Source organism: Conger conger, chromosome 2 (assembly GCF_963514075.1).
Source record: "Conger conger chromosome 2, fConCon1.1, whole genome shotgun sequence".
Taxonomy (NCBI): Eukaryota; Metazoa; Chordata; class Actinopteri; order Anguilliformes; family Congridae; genus Conger; species Conger conger.
The window spans coordinates 80,220,186-80,233,577 of record NC_083761.1 but is presented as its reverse complement, the minus strand read 5'-3'; the positions used below and the strand labels follow the sequence as shown (position 1 = coordinate 80,233,577).

Genomic DNA, 13,392 nt, shown 5'->3' with positions numbered 1-13,392 from the left:
CAGTGGTACAATTTCTGTACTTTTTGGCTCTGTGCTCCAGCACATAGGCATTTTAAATGAAACAATGGATATGGTGGTTACAGTGCAGACTGTCTCCTTTAATGTGAGGGTATTTACATCCATATCTGGTGATCCGTGTTGGAATTACGTCCCTTTTTATTCATAGCCCCCCCCCCCCCCCCCCATTTTAGGAGACAAAAATAATTGGACAGTTGGCTTCTCATATGTTTCTGATTAGCCAGATGTACCATTCAATTGCTTCCTTAGTGGAGGTATGAGAAAGCCTTCGGTATCTTGTCTAGATTCTAGGCTTGTGTTAGCTTTTGCAGTCTGTTATTGGTGTGAGTAAAATAAATTTATGAAAATTAATTCGTAACATGGTGGAATGTACTGGAATGTAACCAACCCATACGGCTGACGTCAGTTTCCTAAATTAAGATATATAGATCCGTTTTACACCTTTAGCTCTCATTATGTTTGGGGTCAATTTGACCCCATTCAGTGTTTGACATCACTTAAAAATCAGTTAAACTTGTTTCATATTGATACTCATATTGATTTTTCTAATTTTCTAATTTGGTGGGATTACATGGTAAACATGCAATAAACATACTGCTCTGCTAAGCCCTGTACCAACTTTGCATACAAATGTGTTGTGTGGGGTTCTTTTGACCCACTGTAACAGTATATAATGTAAGAAAATATACAACCATTTTTATGGTCATCTCAGATTAATTTGTGGATGATTCTGGTGGCACTTTCCCGTACAGGTGCTAGTTACTGTTCCTTCAACTCTAAAATTAGATGTTTCACACAGATTTTTCATATTTATGGATAAAAGGCTAGTCATTTTGGAAATAGTAAGACCCTACACCCTACAATCATCAGACCCTACACCCCTGCCAGACCTCTTCGTTCAGCCTCCACAGGCCGCTTGGCACCTCCCCCTCTCAGAACCTCCACCTCACGCTCACGACTACTGTCTGTTCTGGCTCCACGGTGGTGGAACAAACTCCCCGTTGAGGTCAGAACTATAGAATCTCTCCCCACCTTCAAGCGCAAGCTGAAGACACACCTCTTCAAGCAGCACCTCTCCCCATCCCTCCCTACCTCCCTGTGAACCTTAATTGTTGTCTCTGTGACTTGCTTTGTGTATCGGTATTTTGAGTTGGCTAGGTAAGCAGTGTTTGGATAGTTAACTTTGGTCACTTTTGCTCTGTTTGTTTGTTCGTTTGTTCAAAAAAATTAAAAAAAATTAAAAAAAGGCCCTGGTCCTTATCTTTGTTGTGCAGGTAGCAGTTGAAACTGTACTTCCCTCTAGGGTCTTTCAGCGAACTTATCCCTGGTTATGGGTATGCACTTTGTTGTACGTCGCTCTGGATAAGAGCGTCTGCCAAATGCCAATAATGTAATGTAATGTAATGTCAAAATATTTATATTACAATAATTGTGCGTTTATTTGAACTGTGGGCTCAATTATTCCCCAAACATAAAAGCGGTTGTAAAATCTTAACATATTAGGAGTCGGAGACCATTAATATTTTGCTTTATCTGGTAATACAACGTACAGTTCAACAATATGTAGGTAGGCTATTTGAAAACCATTTAAACCAGAACTGAGATCTACCTCTATTTGTCAACAACCTGTAAATATGTAAATAACAGTAAATGTATGACTTCGTGAGAAAGAATACGTTGAAATTGTTTCCGCTTAATATAAGCATATTTCACCAAAAATGTCCCTCAAAGCACGTATTATCTTTCAAAATCGAGTTTCAACGTTTGGAGCAAAGGAATTTGGCCCTCCTGCTTCCCGTACCTCTTATATAAACTAAATAGACACGGAAGTCCCGCCCCTTTTCCCCTTCGTTGGCAAGTTGTGTAAGTAACGTTGTCTTCAACTACAGTATTTAATCCTTCTAAATCCATGTCCATCAAATCTTCTCATGGCAATTCTTTTGCAATAATGGTTAAATCATACACTTCGAACTCTAAGCTGAAGCATATTATGTCTGTTGTGTGCCGTTTCTTGTTTCTAAATCAATTATTGTAAGCGTCTCAACACAAGACTCCATCTTGCTTTTTCTCTTGTAGGCTCCTGTGTCCAGCCAACACAGCAACATGGTAAGAAGCTTTGTGTTTGAATGTAATTGCGTTCACGCATGTGCATATGTGCCTTTATATTGTACTTACGCATAGTTATTCAGGTCAGTGAAACGATAGAGCGTATAATATGTCCTGTCCCGATTGAAGGCCGGTTTCAAGCGGTGGTGGCTAACGTTAGCCGACTAGCGAGCAACCTAGCGTTCATGTTAAAATGAGAATTGCATATTCCTGGCTACCAGGTTACTCTGGGCCGAATATATTGCTAATTTATTCATAATGGCGACGTGTGTAGCGCTATTGAGCCATGATATCGTCTACTTAGACGTGAGGCCCTGTTCCTACTCGCTGTTGTAAAGGTGGCTGGCTTGCTAGCTAGCTAATGTTAGCTAACTTGTCTAATGTTAACCAGACACGTGCATGTAAATCTTGAGCAAAACGAATACGGTCGTGAAAAATACTTCCGAATAAGACTTGGCTGACGTTATTGCGTCAGCGGTTGTGTAGTTTCCCTGTTGGCCTGTTAGGGAGTCATCGTGATCGCTTGTCACGCAAGTTGTCCAAACACGACTGGTCCTCCCATGCCGGTTGTGCATTTACACGCTTGCTAGAATAACGACGGACCTAGTGCTAAGCTCCGACTCACCCAGGAGTCTTGGTTCCACCGGTTCACCGACATCTGAAATCTTCATTGAGTGCAATTCAGTTGAGCCATTTCACTACGTTACCCAACCCCGTATAATCTTGTACGTAGGCGAAACTGCCACTCTGCACTCATGACTACTATGTTTTTAACTTGACAGCCTCGCAAAATTGAAGAAATCAAAGATTTCCTGCTAACGGCCAGGAGGAAGGATGCCAAATGTAAGTTGTTTGTTTGGTACATTTAATCTACTATTGTGACTGATTTATTTATTTGACATTTCTCCACTCAGCAGGCATACAATGGCACTGAGTATTTTGCATGTAAAAGCTAAGTTAATTCAGCTCGATTATTTGCTCTTTGGAGCTAAGGTGCTATACCTTGTGCTCATTGGTAGAAAGATGCTCTGTAAATGTATTTATTACACGAGCACAGACTAAAGACAAGATTTGTTGGGGGTACCAGTGAGACAGATGTTAACCAATCATTGCCTGGGACAAAATTGAGAGTGCGAGTCCTTTGCTGTTAGGATTAGCAGGCGGCGTTCGTGTGACCTGTGAGCTCAGTTCTGCCCGTTTTTTTTTTTTTCATCTGCACAGCCGTCAAGATCAAGAAGAACAAGGACAACGTGAAGTTCAAGGTGCGCTGCAGCCGGTACCTGTACACGCTGGTCATCACCGACAAGGAGAAGGCAGAGAAGCTGAAGCAGTCCCTCCCCCCAGGTGAGAGGCCTGCCCTTAGGCTGGGGCGATGGGCGTGTGCGTCACTTACACAAACGTTAGAGAGAATCAGCCGCAAGTAGGGCTGTCATTTCCAAATGCTAAACCTTCACTGAACTTTAACGCAAAATGCTTAACGTTTAGGATAATCTTTAAAAACGACGAAACGCGTTTGTGAAGTGGCAACTTTATTAAAATTGTTTGTAACCATTTCTGTTGACGGTGTTCTATTGTCACTGTGATTGTGGCAGGCTTGCGTTTAAAAGAATTTATGCGAAATATGATTTTGGTTTTGAGTGAGGTTGTAGTATTGTCATGCGTTCCTTGATCCGCACTTAAGTGAGGACATGGGTGCCTGCTTTCATGCGTGGCTAAAATCAAACTAGCATTCCTCAAAGTACTTTGCAAACAACAGTGCCATTTGGTCTCATTTAAAGCAACCAACTATAACATGCTCCATCACCACTAGAACAATGCAAAATCACTAAGTCGAAACACTGGAGGGGTGACTGTTACTGGTCGTGTAGCAAGCGAATGGCTCGGGCCAGAACGCATCCAATACTCAGCAAACATAAATGAATTCCAAGCTTTCTCTTTGCAAAGCTGCGTCAAAACGGGCCGAAGGCAGGTAGCCTGCGGTGGTTGTTTTTGAAGGAAACGGTTCTTCACATTTTCTTGACTTATTCTTGTTATATTTATTCTGTAGAATATTTATAGGGTTTTAAAGATTCGGTGAACTCCAGCACCTTATTGATTTATCCTGTCGGCGCATTCGAAGTTGTCCGCTCCGTACTGCCTGTCATATGGAGTGTTTCCCCCCTCCTCTGTGCGCTTGCATACGCCCCGGTCTTTGCTTTTGAAGACCACTCCGACTGCTTTTGTAAACATGAAACAAAAAACATTGACGAAAAGCTGAATCTAAAAATAAATTAACTTGATAGAAGAATGTTAAATGGTTGGCGTTTATATAGCGTCTTCATCCAAAGCGCTGTACAATTGATGCTTCACGACTGCTCTTACTGCCTGAGCCAATGATACGACTGCTCTTACGGCCTGAGCCAATGAGACGACTGCTCTTACCGCTTGAGCCAATGAGACGACTGCTCTTACTGCCTGAGCCAATGAGACGACTGCTCTTACGGCCTGAGCCAATGAGACGACTGCTCTTACCGCTTGAGCCAATGAGACGACTGCTCTTACTGCCTGAGCCATGCACTTGTCTCTGGGGCTATGAAGTTTTGCTTCGGTGCTCAGGATTCACCTGTTGTCAGGTCCGAGTGGAAGCTCTGGGCAAACCCAAATCCTCTGCCTCTAGTTGAGACATTGAGGTTGTTAAAAAAAAAAATGATAATCAGGAGAAATCGCATCCCTCTGCCCATGTTAATAGTAAGGGAGTTGGTCAGTTATTGACAGTGTACCCCAGTGGCGTTTATACTGTCCTGTACAATAACTGCTGCTCCCAAGACCACTTGCCTGAATTTGGCGCCTGGAGTATGGTCGAGATTTAAAAGGTAAAGGTTGGGGGTTTGGGGGTTTGGGGGTTGGGGGGGGTGGGGGGGTGGGGGGGTGGGGGGGTTAACCAAGCCACGCAAGTTGTCCAAACACACCGGGTCTATTTCCATGCCGGTTGTGCATTTACACGCTTGCTAGAATAACGATGGACCTAGTGCTAAGCTCCGACTCACCCAGGAGTCTTGGTTCCACCGGTTCACCGACATTTTTAGCTGAAATCTTCAATGAGTGCAATTCAATTGAGCCATTATGGCTGTGGTTTCATGAAGCTGATGGTGTAAATGGCATATCTGTGTACAGTTCCATCACTGGGGAGACCAGAAAGTATTTCAATTTTCTTTTTAGTTTGAATTTAATTTATGACTTGATGGACACTTCATGAAAATGAATCGGAATTGGTCTGGAAATGGAATTCGACAAAATTCAGAAGTGCTGCTTTAACTTGGTGTTGGTTTGAGTAATGAGGCAATTTGTCTAGACGAAGTATGTGTGCTAGCTCTGGTGCTTTCCTGGAAATCCTGCCCTGGGAAGTTACTGTAACTACAGGCATCGTGTCCCACCTTTGATAAATGAGAGGGTGTACTTTTCTAAAGGTCTAATTAGTAAAAACGTGTTTAAATGAAAGCTGTCTGAGCTAACGGATCTCTTCTTTACTCTACAGGCTTGGCTGTAAAGGAGCTGAAGTGAGGACCATCGGAGTGTACAGAAAATGCATTGTAATAAAAGTTGAAAAAACAAGTCCTTGCCATTTACTTTTATTTGTTTTAGTTGTTAAACGTCTTTGTCTGGAGGAAAACATTGCCCTTTTGGTTTTCAAGGCAGGGCGCCTGTTCCGATACCCCCAGGCCAATTTGAATTCCCATCCCAATTTGGTGTTCTGTGAAGTTCGGGGCGGGTTAATTAAAAGTACAGGGCCATTCTCCATTCTCCAGCAGCCTTTATTAAGCAGCGGAGGTGGCTAACGTGACCGGGAGCGGCAGGCTTATTTAATTTAATCAATACGGACCTGCTGCGTCGGTGCGGTGCGGAGCTGTGTGGAGCATTTAATGCTCACGTCACGTGTGTCCCTGCTGCATGGGAATGGAAGCGCAAATTATTATTGTTTTGAGTTATCAAAATATTTTTAAAGGTTTGTCGCCTGTGCAGTAAAGAGTGGGTGGGTTTGGGCGAAATTACTGGAGGTAAAATGTAATTGATTCTGGTGGAGGTTTAATTAAGAGTATCTAGGGAACACTTTCGTAAAGGGAGTGAATAAAATTTTTACGTGCTTAAATGGACTGCTGCATTGTGGTTTTGTTCAACAGACCACTGCACCTTTATCAGGCTATTAACTATTTGGGAGCAGTCCAGGGCATCCTAAGCTTTTTATGCACTACGGGCAGAGGGGCTGTTTTCTCCACTCCTTTTTTATTTTTTCGGTTTTCAGTTCTAAATTGCGTTCCTGCAGCCACCCCCACCCTTCTGTTTGATTGCCAGTTTAAGATCCATTCCAACAAGCGAAGAAGTGGTCACCCAGACATGCCTGACATTTTGTTGGGGCGGATTGTGGTTTTTTTTTTTTATTTGTATTTTTTCATGTGGAGTCAAAGGCAGATTTCCATCTCATGATCAAAAGGTTTTTTAATGGTATTCTAATATGACATGAAATGGCGCAGCTTCATTCACTCATCTCAGACCCGGGAAGTGGGCTAGGGTAATGCTTCTCAACGCACGAGTGTGAGGTGATGCATGTTGGGGGGAGGGGGTAGAGAATATTTTAAATTTAATTTCATACCCTTCAAATTCGTATACGGCGCACTGCGTGTTACATTGTGCACTGTAGTCTTCATGCATTTTACAAACATGATTTTGTGTGCGTCTGAAAACAATGGCAGCTTGCATTTTTATACACAGCGGTTTGCGGAAAACCCATTCGCTCACGGTGAGCTGGCGGTTCAGAACGACTGGAAACCACTGCTCTTGATTGATGGTTGAAGAGTGGTACACCAAGGCTCTCGCCAGAATAAGGGCCGGAACTTTCTAATATCTATTATCCGAAGTACGTATTCCTGTTTACTGAGCTTCAGGGCTGGCTGGCTTTGTTCTCTTAAATTGGAAGTCTGAAGGATCTGACAGGCATGAGATACAACCACTTTTATCTTCTGCTCTGAGACTAGCTGTGTGCGTTTTGTAGATAAATGATGTGCTCACGGCAATGAAATGGCCTTTTTCCCCGTTTGAAAAGTTATCTACAGACAGTTGCTTAGACTCCTATTCGGAGACCGATATTTGTGAATGATTTTTGTTGTTTTAGCTGTGATTCTACCTGGAAAATCAATTTGTTTTAATGGCGACAGCAACCGCTACCTAACAAAGTATACAAAACACAATTCCGCTTGAAATGGCTTGCTGGCTTCAGTTATAAAATTGGTTCCACACTTTAAACTGCATCCAAATCAGCAATATAATTCAACCCAAATCCTCGCCCTCGATGGAAAACAAACTACATCAGGCATGTAAAACATGCAGAGGACACGGTCCTGTGGATCTCCTTTTGTGATGAGAAACACAAATTTGTTGGCAGCGATTTAAAGACTGGTATGAATGTGTGATTCGTCTGAATGGCTCCAGTAAAAGTCATGTAAGTGGGTACTGCGCCAGCTTTTCCATAAGCGGAAGCATCTGGGGAACACGTTGCATTACATGTTATTTGGCTGACGCTTTTTATCCAGAGCGACTTACAGTTGATTAGACTAAGCAGGAGACCATCACAATTTTATTGTGGATTTTACACCAGGGTTTTACTATACAGTCATTTATTCCCCGTCGATGTCTCTTCAGTCAATCTTTCACTCCGGCCGATACAAAACTGGATAAGAGCGTCTGCGAATTGGCATTAATGTAATGTAATGTCTTCATCTCAGCACTTAATTGATCAATTGAAGCAGCTGCATACACAGCTAACTGAACTGGCGCATGTTCAATCTGAAAACATTTTGCTTACGGTCTCTGCGTTGAACAACATGTTTTCTCCCAATGGTGTGCAACATTTTACAACAGGCTTTGAGGTATGTTTGCTCCCGTTTGGTGGGTGTGTCGTCCTGTAGCCCTAATCAATAATGATGTAGGCCTATGTTCTACCAGGATAGAAACTGAGGACCCCTGAATTATTTAACTGATCAAATGAAAATTGGAGGGGTATCAGAAACCACACTTTCTTAATTTGTGAAAGTGTGGTCACTAAAACTAACAATGTGCTACATAATGAAGAATTCAAAGACAAAGACAAACTGAAACGTTTGAAAGAGCTGATTAAGCTATTGATTCAACTACTTTGATCAGTTTAAATATGTTAAATGGTTGGCATTTATATAACTGATTCTTCTCATTCACCCATTCATACACACACACCAACGGCGATTGGCTGCCATGCAAGGCGCTGACCAGCTCGTCAGGAGCATTTGGGGGTTAGGTGTCTTGCTCAGGGACACTTCGACACAGCCCGGGCGGGGGACCAGCAACCCTCCAACTGCCAGACGACTGCTCTTACTGCCTGAGCCATGTCACCCCACATGTTGCCCCATATGTTGTTACCATGTCATGTAATTGTTTGCTCTAACACAATTAGCACAATATGAACATGGGGTTTTATTCTTCATGTCATACATAGCTATTTCTGACATCAATCGACTAAACATGAAAAGCAGCTAGAAACGTCTTCATGTTCCTGAAATTCAGCGATTGCAACTCTGGTTGGAACAAAAACTAGCATACACAGGGGGTCCCCAGGACCAGGGTTGGGAAAGAAAAACATTTTATATAGGGTACCAATCTTATCCGAAAAAGGGCTAAAGTGGGTGCGGGTTTTTATGTTAGCCCAACACTCGCACACCTGATTGGCTGTTTCTACTTATCGGGTCTTGATCGTAGACCATGATTTTTTCATTGATTGAACCCACATCAGCCCTTTTCAGACTGGACATCCTTGATATAAGTACACAAGAAACGTTTGCATCTGTTATTCATACGCTTATCTCCAAATATATCTAAAATGTTAGGTCATGTAAATGACTGGGTTATTTTTTCAGAATTAGGCTGAAAGTAAGCCATTAAATTAGAATGAGATATTTCACATCCACCCCAATGTTTACCCCTGTCTTAATAATACACGTATACTGCATTTAAAAATATGTCAGTAATATTTAGTAGTGGTAACTGAAGTGTAATGTCGGTGTTTTCCGTAGGGTGTCAGACTTGCGCTATAACTGGGAGTTTCAGCTTTTCCCCCTACTACACGCACTTGCCGAACTTAATTCGTTTCAGCGTAAGAGATTCTTATTATGATTTGGGGAAAAAACACATCCAATGACTCTGTGTTACTGTGTTGTGTAGGCTATTTGGGACCAGGAGAAATGTCGGCGTAGCAAAATCACTCCTGCGTACGAGTGATCTCCAAAAATGAGTTGTTTAAACAACTTCACCGCTTCGGCGGCTGCAAATTCACTCAGGGCCCACGTGCAGAAACTATAGATTTTTGTTTGTTTCTTTGTTTTGTCTTAACAAATATTTTGGTTTCAGCATCAGCATTCAATGCCCAGTTATTGCTGTCTGTGCGAAATTGCCACACAGTTCAATAATTCGGGGGCGGCCTGTAGCGTAGTGGTTAAGGTAATTGATTGGGATACACAAGGTTGGTGGTTCTAATCCCGGTGTAGCCACAATAAGATCCGCGCAGCCAATGGGCCCCTGAGCAAGGCCCTTAACCCTGCATTGCTCCAGGGGAGGATTGTCCTAGTCTAATCAACAGTATGGATAAGAGCGTCTGCCAAATGCCAATAATGTAATGTAATGTATTTCAATATTTAGGGCACACGAGTGGAATTAAGAGTAGAAGTAGCGTGTCGTTTAGTTGCAGCCTTATAAAAGTAAGTGAATTTCTTAAAACAATTTTCCTAAAAATCTTCAAAAATTTTCAAAAAAATATAAAAATATGACTCAGTCTTCCTCTGGGTAGAATATTTGCCACGCTGCTCTTCTTTTGCAGTCGCTCACAGTAGCTAGCCCAGCCTTAAGCTTAACACTCGGAGGCTATATGCTTCCATTGTCTAGGGTAGCCTATGCAATCGAAGGGTTGGGAGTGTCGAAGACCCACTGATTTAACACGACCTGAATATGCAGTAATCTCCGCTTAATGTGATCAACCCTGAAGATGTATTTATTGCGAAGCGAATTGACAATATATTAGACTCTTTCAACGACCGCAAAGCCCATCTCTCGTCCCCTTAACACTTGGCTTGGCTGTGTTAAAGATGAACAAGCGACCGCCACCCTCATCTGCGCGCTCCAGACACATTTTCTCAAAGCTCTGTCCCGTGCCCCTGATTCGTGCGCGCTCCCGACAAAGAAGGCAGTTTCAAAACAGCATTGAGCGGAGGAGCGTATAGGAGCGGAGTGGGTGGACGATTTGACAAGTAGAAGGATGGCTGTTGTCGAAACGAAGCAATGGGGGTATCGGAATAACTAGTTAATTTTCTCCCGTGCTGCATTCCCCGGACATAAGTAATTAGCCTGCTTCCGCGTTCTTTCTGCAAAATTGTCTATACTTAGCAAGCTAGCAAGGTTTTAAGCTAAATGCATTGTTTTGTTTGAATGGTTACGGACGGGGCTTGCTGGGGGAACTGTGCTACGCGTTGGCTGCCTTCAACAGACCGGGGGGCGAAAAAGAAAAGTCCGTAGCTAGCTGCACTCGCCGAAACAGGGATGTCTACCGCACGGGTGGACTACATCGCGCCTTGGTGGACTTACTGGCTACACAATTTCCCCCACATCAATCTGAGGTTCCAGCCGGTGGACAACACCTTCCGACCGCAGGAGGAGAACTATCAGCAGGTCAGTGCGAGTGCGAACCCGAGCGCCGTGCTCACGGGATCCGGAGGGGGGCGGGTGATGGAACTGTAGGGGGCGGTGGGCGCATATTATTCCCGTGTGACCTGCTTCTTGTGGAATTAAAGTTGGGGGAGTTCAAAGGCAACCGTGTAGAAAAGCGTTTTATTTTTGCGAAGAAAAAAAAGCGTTTTTTTTAGCCCCGGGGTTTTAGTGGTCCAGGAACCCCTGATCTTTGAATCACGGCCCCTCTGTAGAAATAATGATATTTTGTCAATAATATATTTTTATATTTAATAATTAGTTATTAATATGTAATTATAACGGAAGCTGTACGCCTTCAAGATCCAATGATATGATAGCATCGCAATTCAAGCTGCCTGTTCTTCCATTCACAGTACTACATCCCCTCTATACTGTCTGTACGCTGTAGCTAGGTGCTGGATAAAACGAGTTGTACGGTTATTTTTTAGGGGAGCCTCAGATGGAAAAGTTTGGGGAACCCTGCTTTAGTCTTTATAACTCAAAATGGGGGCCGAGCACAGGACTGCATGGAGAAAGTGTGCCTAAACAATACAAACAGTTTGTATGATAATCAATTAATAGATGTTAGTGGTCCTCTGGGGGTGATTAGGTTGCAGCCAAGCTGAAACAGACACTGCGTTACACAGCAAAAGATACGGAAACAACAAAAATAAATAAAAAATAAAATAAAATACAGTTGTGTAGTATTCTGTACAATGATTGCAGTTGAAATATGGAAAATATCAGGGCATTGTAGTGGATTTTGAATGTGCTTGAACTCGTGTAGATCAACATTAATTGGGCAGCCTGGAGCCTAGTGGCTAAGGGACATGACTGGGACTCGGGAAGGTTGGTGGTTCAAGTCCCAGCGTCGCCACGATAAGATCCACGCAGCCATTGGGTCCTTGAGCAAGGCGCTTAACCCTGCAGTGGGGAATTGTTCCCTGCCTAGTCTAATCAACTGTAAGTCCCTTTGGATAAAAGTGTCAGCTAAATAACGAAAGTAATGCAATGCAGTTGCTGCAGTCTCACACACCGCTCTACTTGCGAAATGATGTTTATTCTACTCCTACATAACACCGAATGACCTTTGCAGCAGATTTAAGGGTATGAATGTGAGGTATTTTGCAATCTGTAAACATTGCCCACATGATAGGCCTGCTTTCTCAGTGGTGTAGCCTGCAGTGCTGTGGGCTTAGCATTAGCCCCTGTGTTTAACACATGAACCCTTCTCAAGGAAAACCCCAAATCACATCGGACATGTCTCCAGAATTCCTGCTTGTCTGTACAGCTCATGTTGCTCACTGTGGATACAAATGACTGCCCTGCTGAAAAAAAAACAAAAAAACAGCCCAAGCTAGGTTTTGAAACAGCTGGTAGCTGGTTGACCAGTTAGACCAGCTCCATACTCAACACGGTTTTGACCAGCTCAAGCTATCTTTTGAAACAGCTGGTAGCTGGTATTTGAAGCTGGTCATAGCTGGTGGTTATTGTTGGTAACACAGTTGAAGCTGACTCTATGTCTCTTCAGTCAGTTAAGTGAAAGACCCAAGTTTTGTTATGTGACAGAGATTTAAGTGGCACTGAACCCAAGCCTACGGTAGTTATCAAGTCCACGTTTTGACGTGTGAGGGCTGTGGTTCAATTTTTGCCCTTAAAATGTTGACGGCAGTCGTTAAATTTCTAACGAGACGCTCTTTCCACCTGTTCTGCTGCAGCTGGTGAGCTAAGGGCCTGGGCGAGCATCCAGTAGCCTCCATCTTAGAATGATTTCACACTGCCACCACACACCTGTTCCTGAGTGTGTGAGTGTGTGAGTGTGTGAGTGTGTGAGTGTGTGTGTGTGTGAGTGTGTGTGTGTGTGAGTGTGTGTGTGAGTGTGTGAGTGTGTGTGTGTGTGTGAGTGTGTGAGTGTGTGAGTGTGTGAGTGTGTGAGTGTGTGAGTGTGTGTGTGTGTGTGTGAGTGTGAGTGTGTGTGTGAGTGTGTGAGTGTGTGAGTGTGTGAGTGTGTGAGTGTGTGTGTGTGTGTGTGTGTGTGTGAGTTTGCGAGTGTGCGTGCGTGTGTGGGTATATGTCTATGTGTGCATATTAAAAACATATTAATTCTTTATTCAGGTCCACATTTATAAAATACATTATAAGGGCCCAAATGTATTTCAGTTGCATTCCAATGTCCTTCACTTAAGTAGCGGAAAGCATTCCAGTATACGGATCTAGTGTCTGTGTGTGTCTGTGTGTGTCTGTGTGTGTCTGTGTGTGTGTCTGTGTGTGTGTCTCTGTGTGCGTCTGTGTGCGTCTGTGTGCGTCTGTGTGCGTCTGTGTGTGTCTGTGGGCTTTAAAGCCATGTTCCTGAAAATGTGATGTGTTTTCAGCATGATTAAGTGTGTATAAGGTTCAGTCACATTGTTCAAATGCCTGTGGAGTTATTGTCGGGATTGACATGTCAGCCGTCCGATGAAGCGTTTGCCTGAAGTCTGTACGTGGACCTCTGAATTTGGCGAAATTTGAATCCTTGGTCGTAAAACAGTT

At 43.2% G+C, this 13,392-nt stretch overlaps 2 protein-coding genes across 2 annotated transcripts in view; both read left to right on the top strand.

Moving 5' to 3' along the window:
• The first annotated feature begins 1,811 nt into the window (after window positions 1–1,811).
• rpl38 (ribosomal protein L38) lies at window positions 1,812–5,715 on the top strand. Its single transcript, XM_061231194.1, has 5 exons — window positions 1,812–1,881; window positions 2,095–2,124; window positions 2,907–2,967; window positions 3,346–3,468; window positions 5,639–5,715. Exons 2-5 carry the CDS (start codon window positions 2,122–2,124, stop codon window positions 5,662–5,664), a joined length of 213 nt encoding a protein of 70 aa, XP_061087178.1. The 5' UTR covers window positions 1,812–1,881; window positions 2,095–2,121; the 3' UTR covers window positions 5,665–5,715.
• A 4,672-nt stretch (window positions 5,716–10,387) lies between these two features.
• The window catches only part of ttyh2 (tweety family member 2), a 92,243-nt gene continuing 89,238 nt past the window's right edge, over window positions 10,388–13,392 (top strand). Inside the window, exon 1 of the mRNA XM_061231234.1 lies at window positions 10,388–10,845. Coding sequence (XP_061087218.1) covers window positions 10,717–10,845 — 129 coding nt within the window. The 5' untranslated portion in view covers window positions 10,388–10,716. The remainder of the gene's footprint in view (window positions 10,846–13,392) is intronic.

What these genes read in the sequence shown, in the direction of transcription:
- rpl38 (XM_061231194.1), top strand. An exon ending in CAGGAGGAAGGATGCCAAAT is followed by an intron (nt 2,968 to 3,345) that starts GTAAGTTGTTTG and finishes TCATCTGCACAG; the next exon opens with CCGTCAAGATCAAGAAGAAC. An exon ending in GAAGCAGTCCCTCCCCCCAG is followed by an intron (nt 3,469 to 5,638) that starts GTGAGAGGCCTG and finishes TTTACTCTACAG; the next exon opens with GCTTGGCTGTAAAGGAGCTG.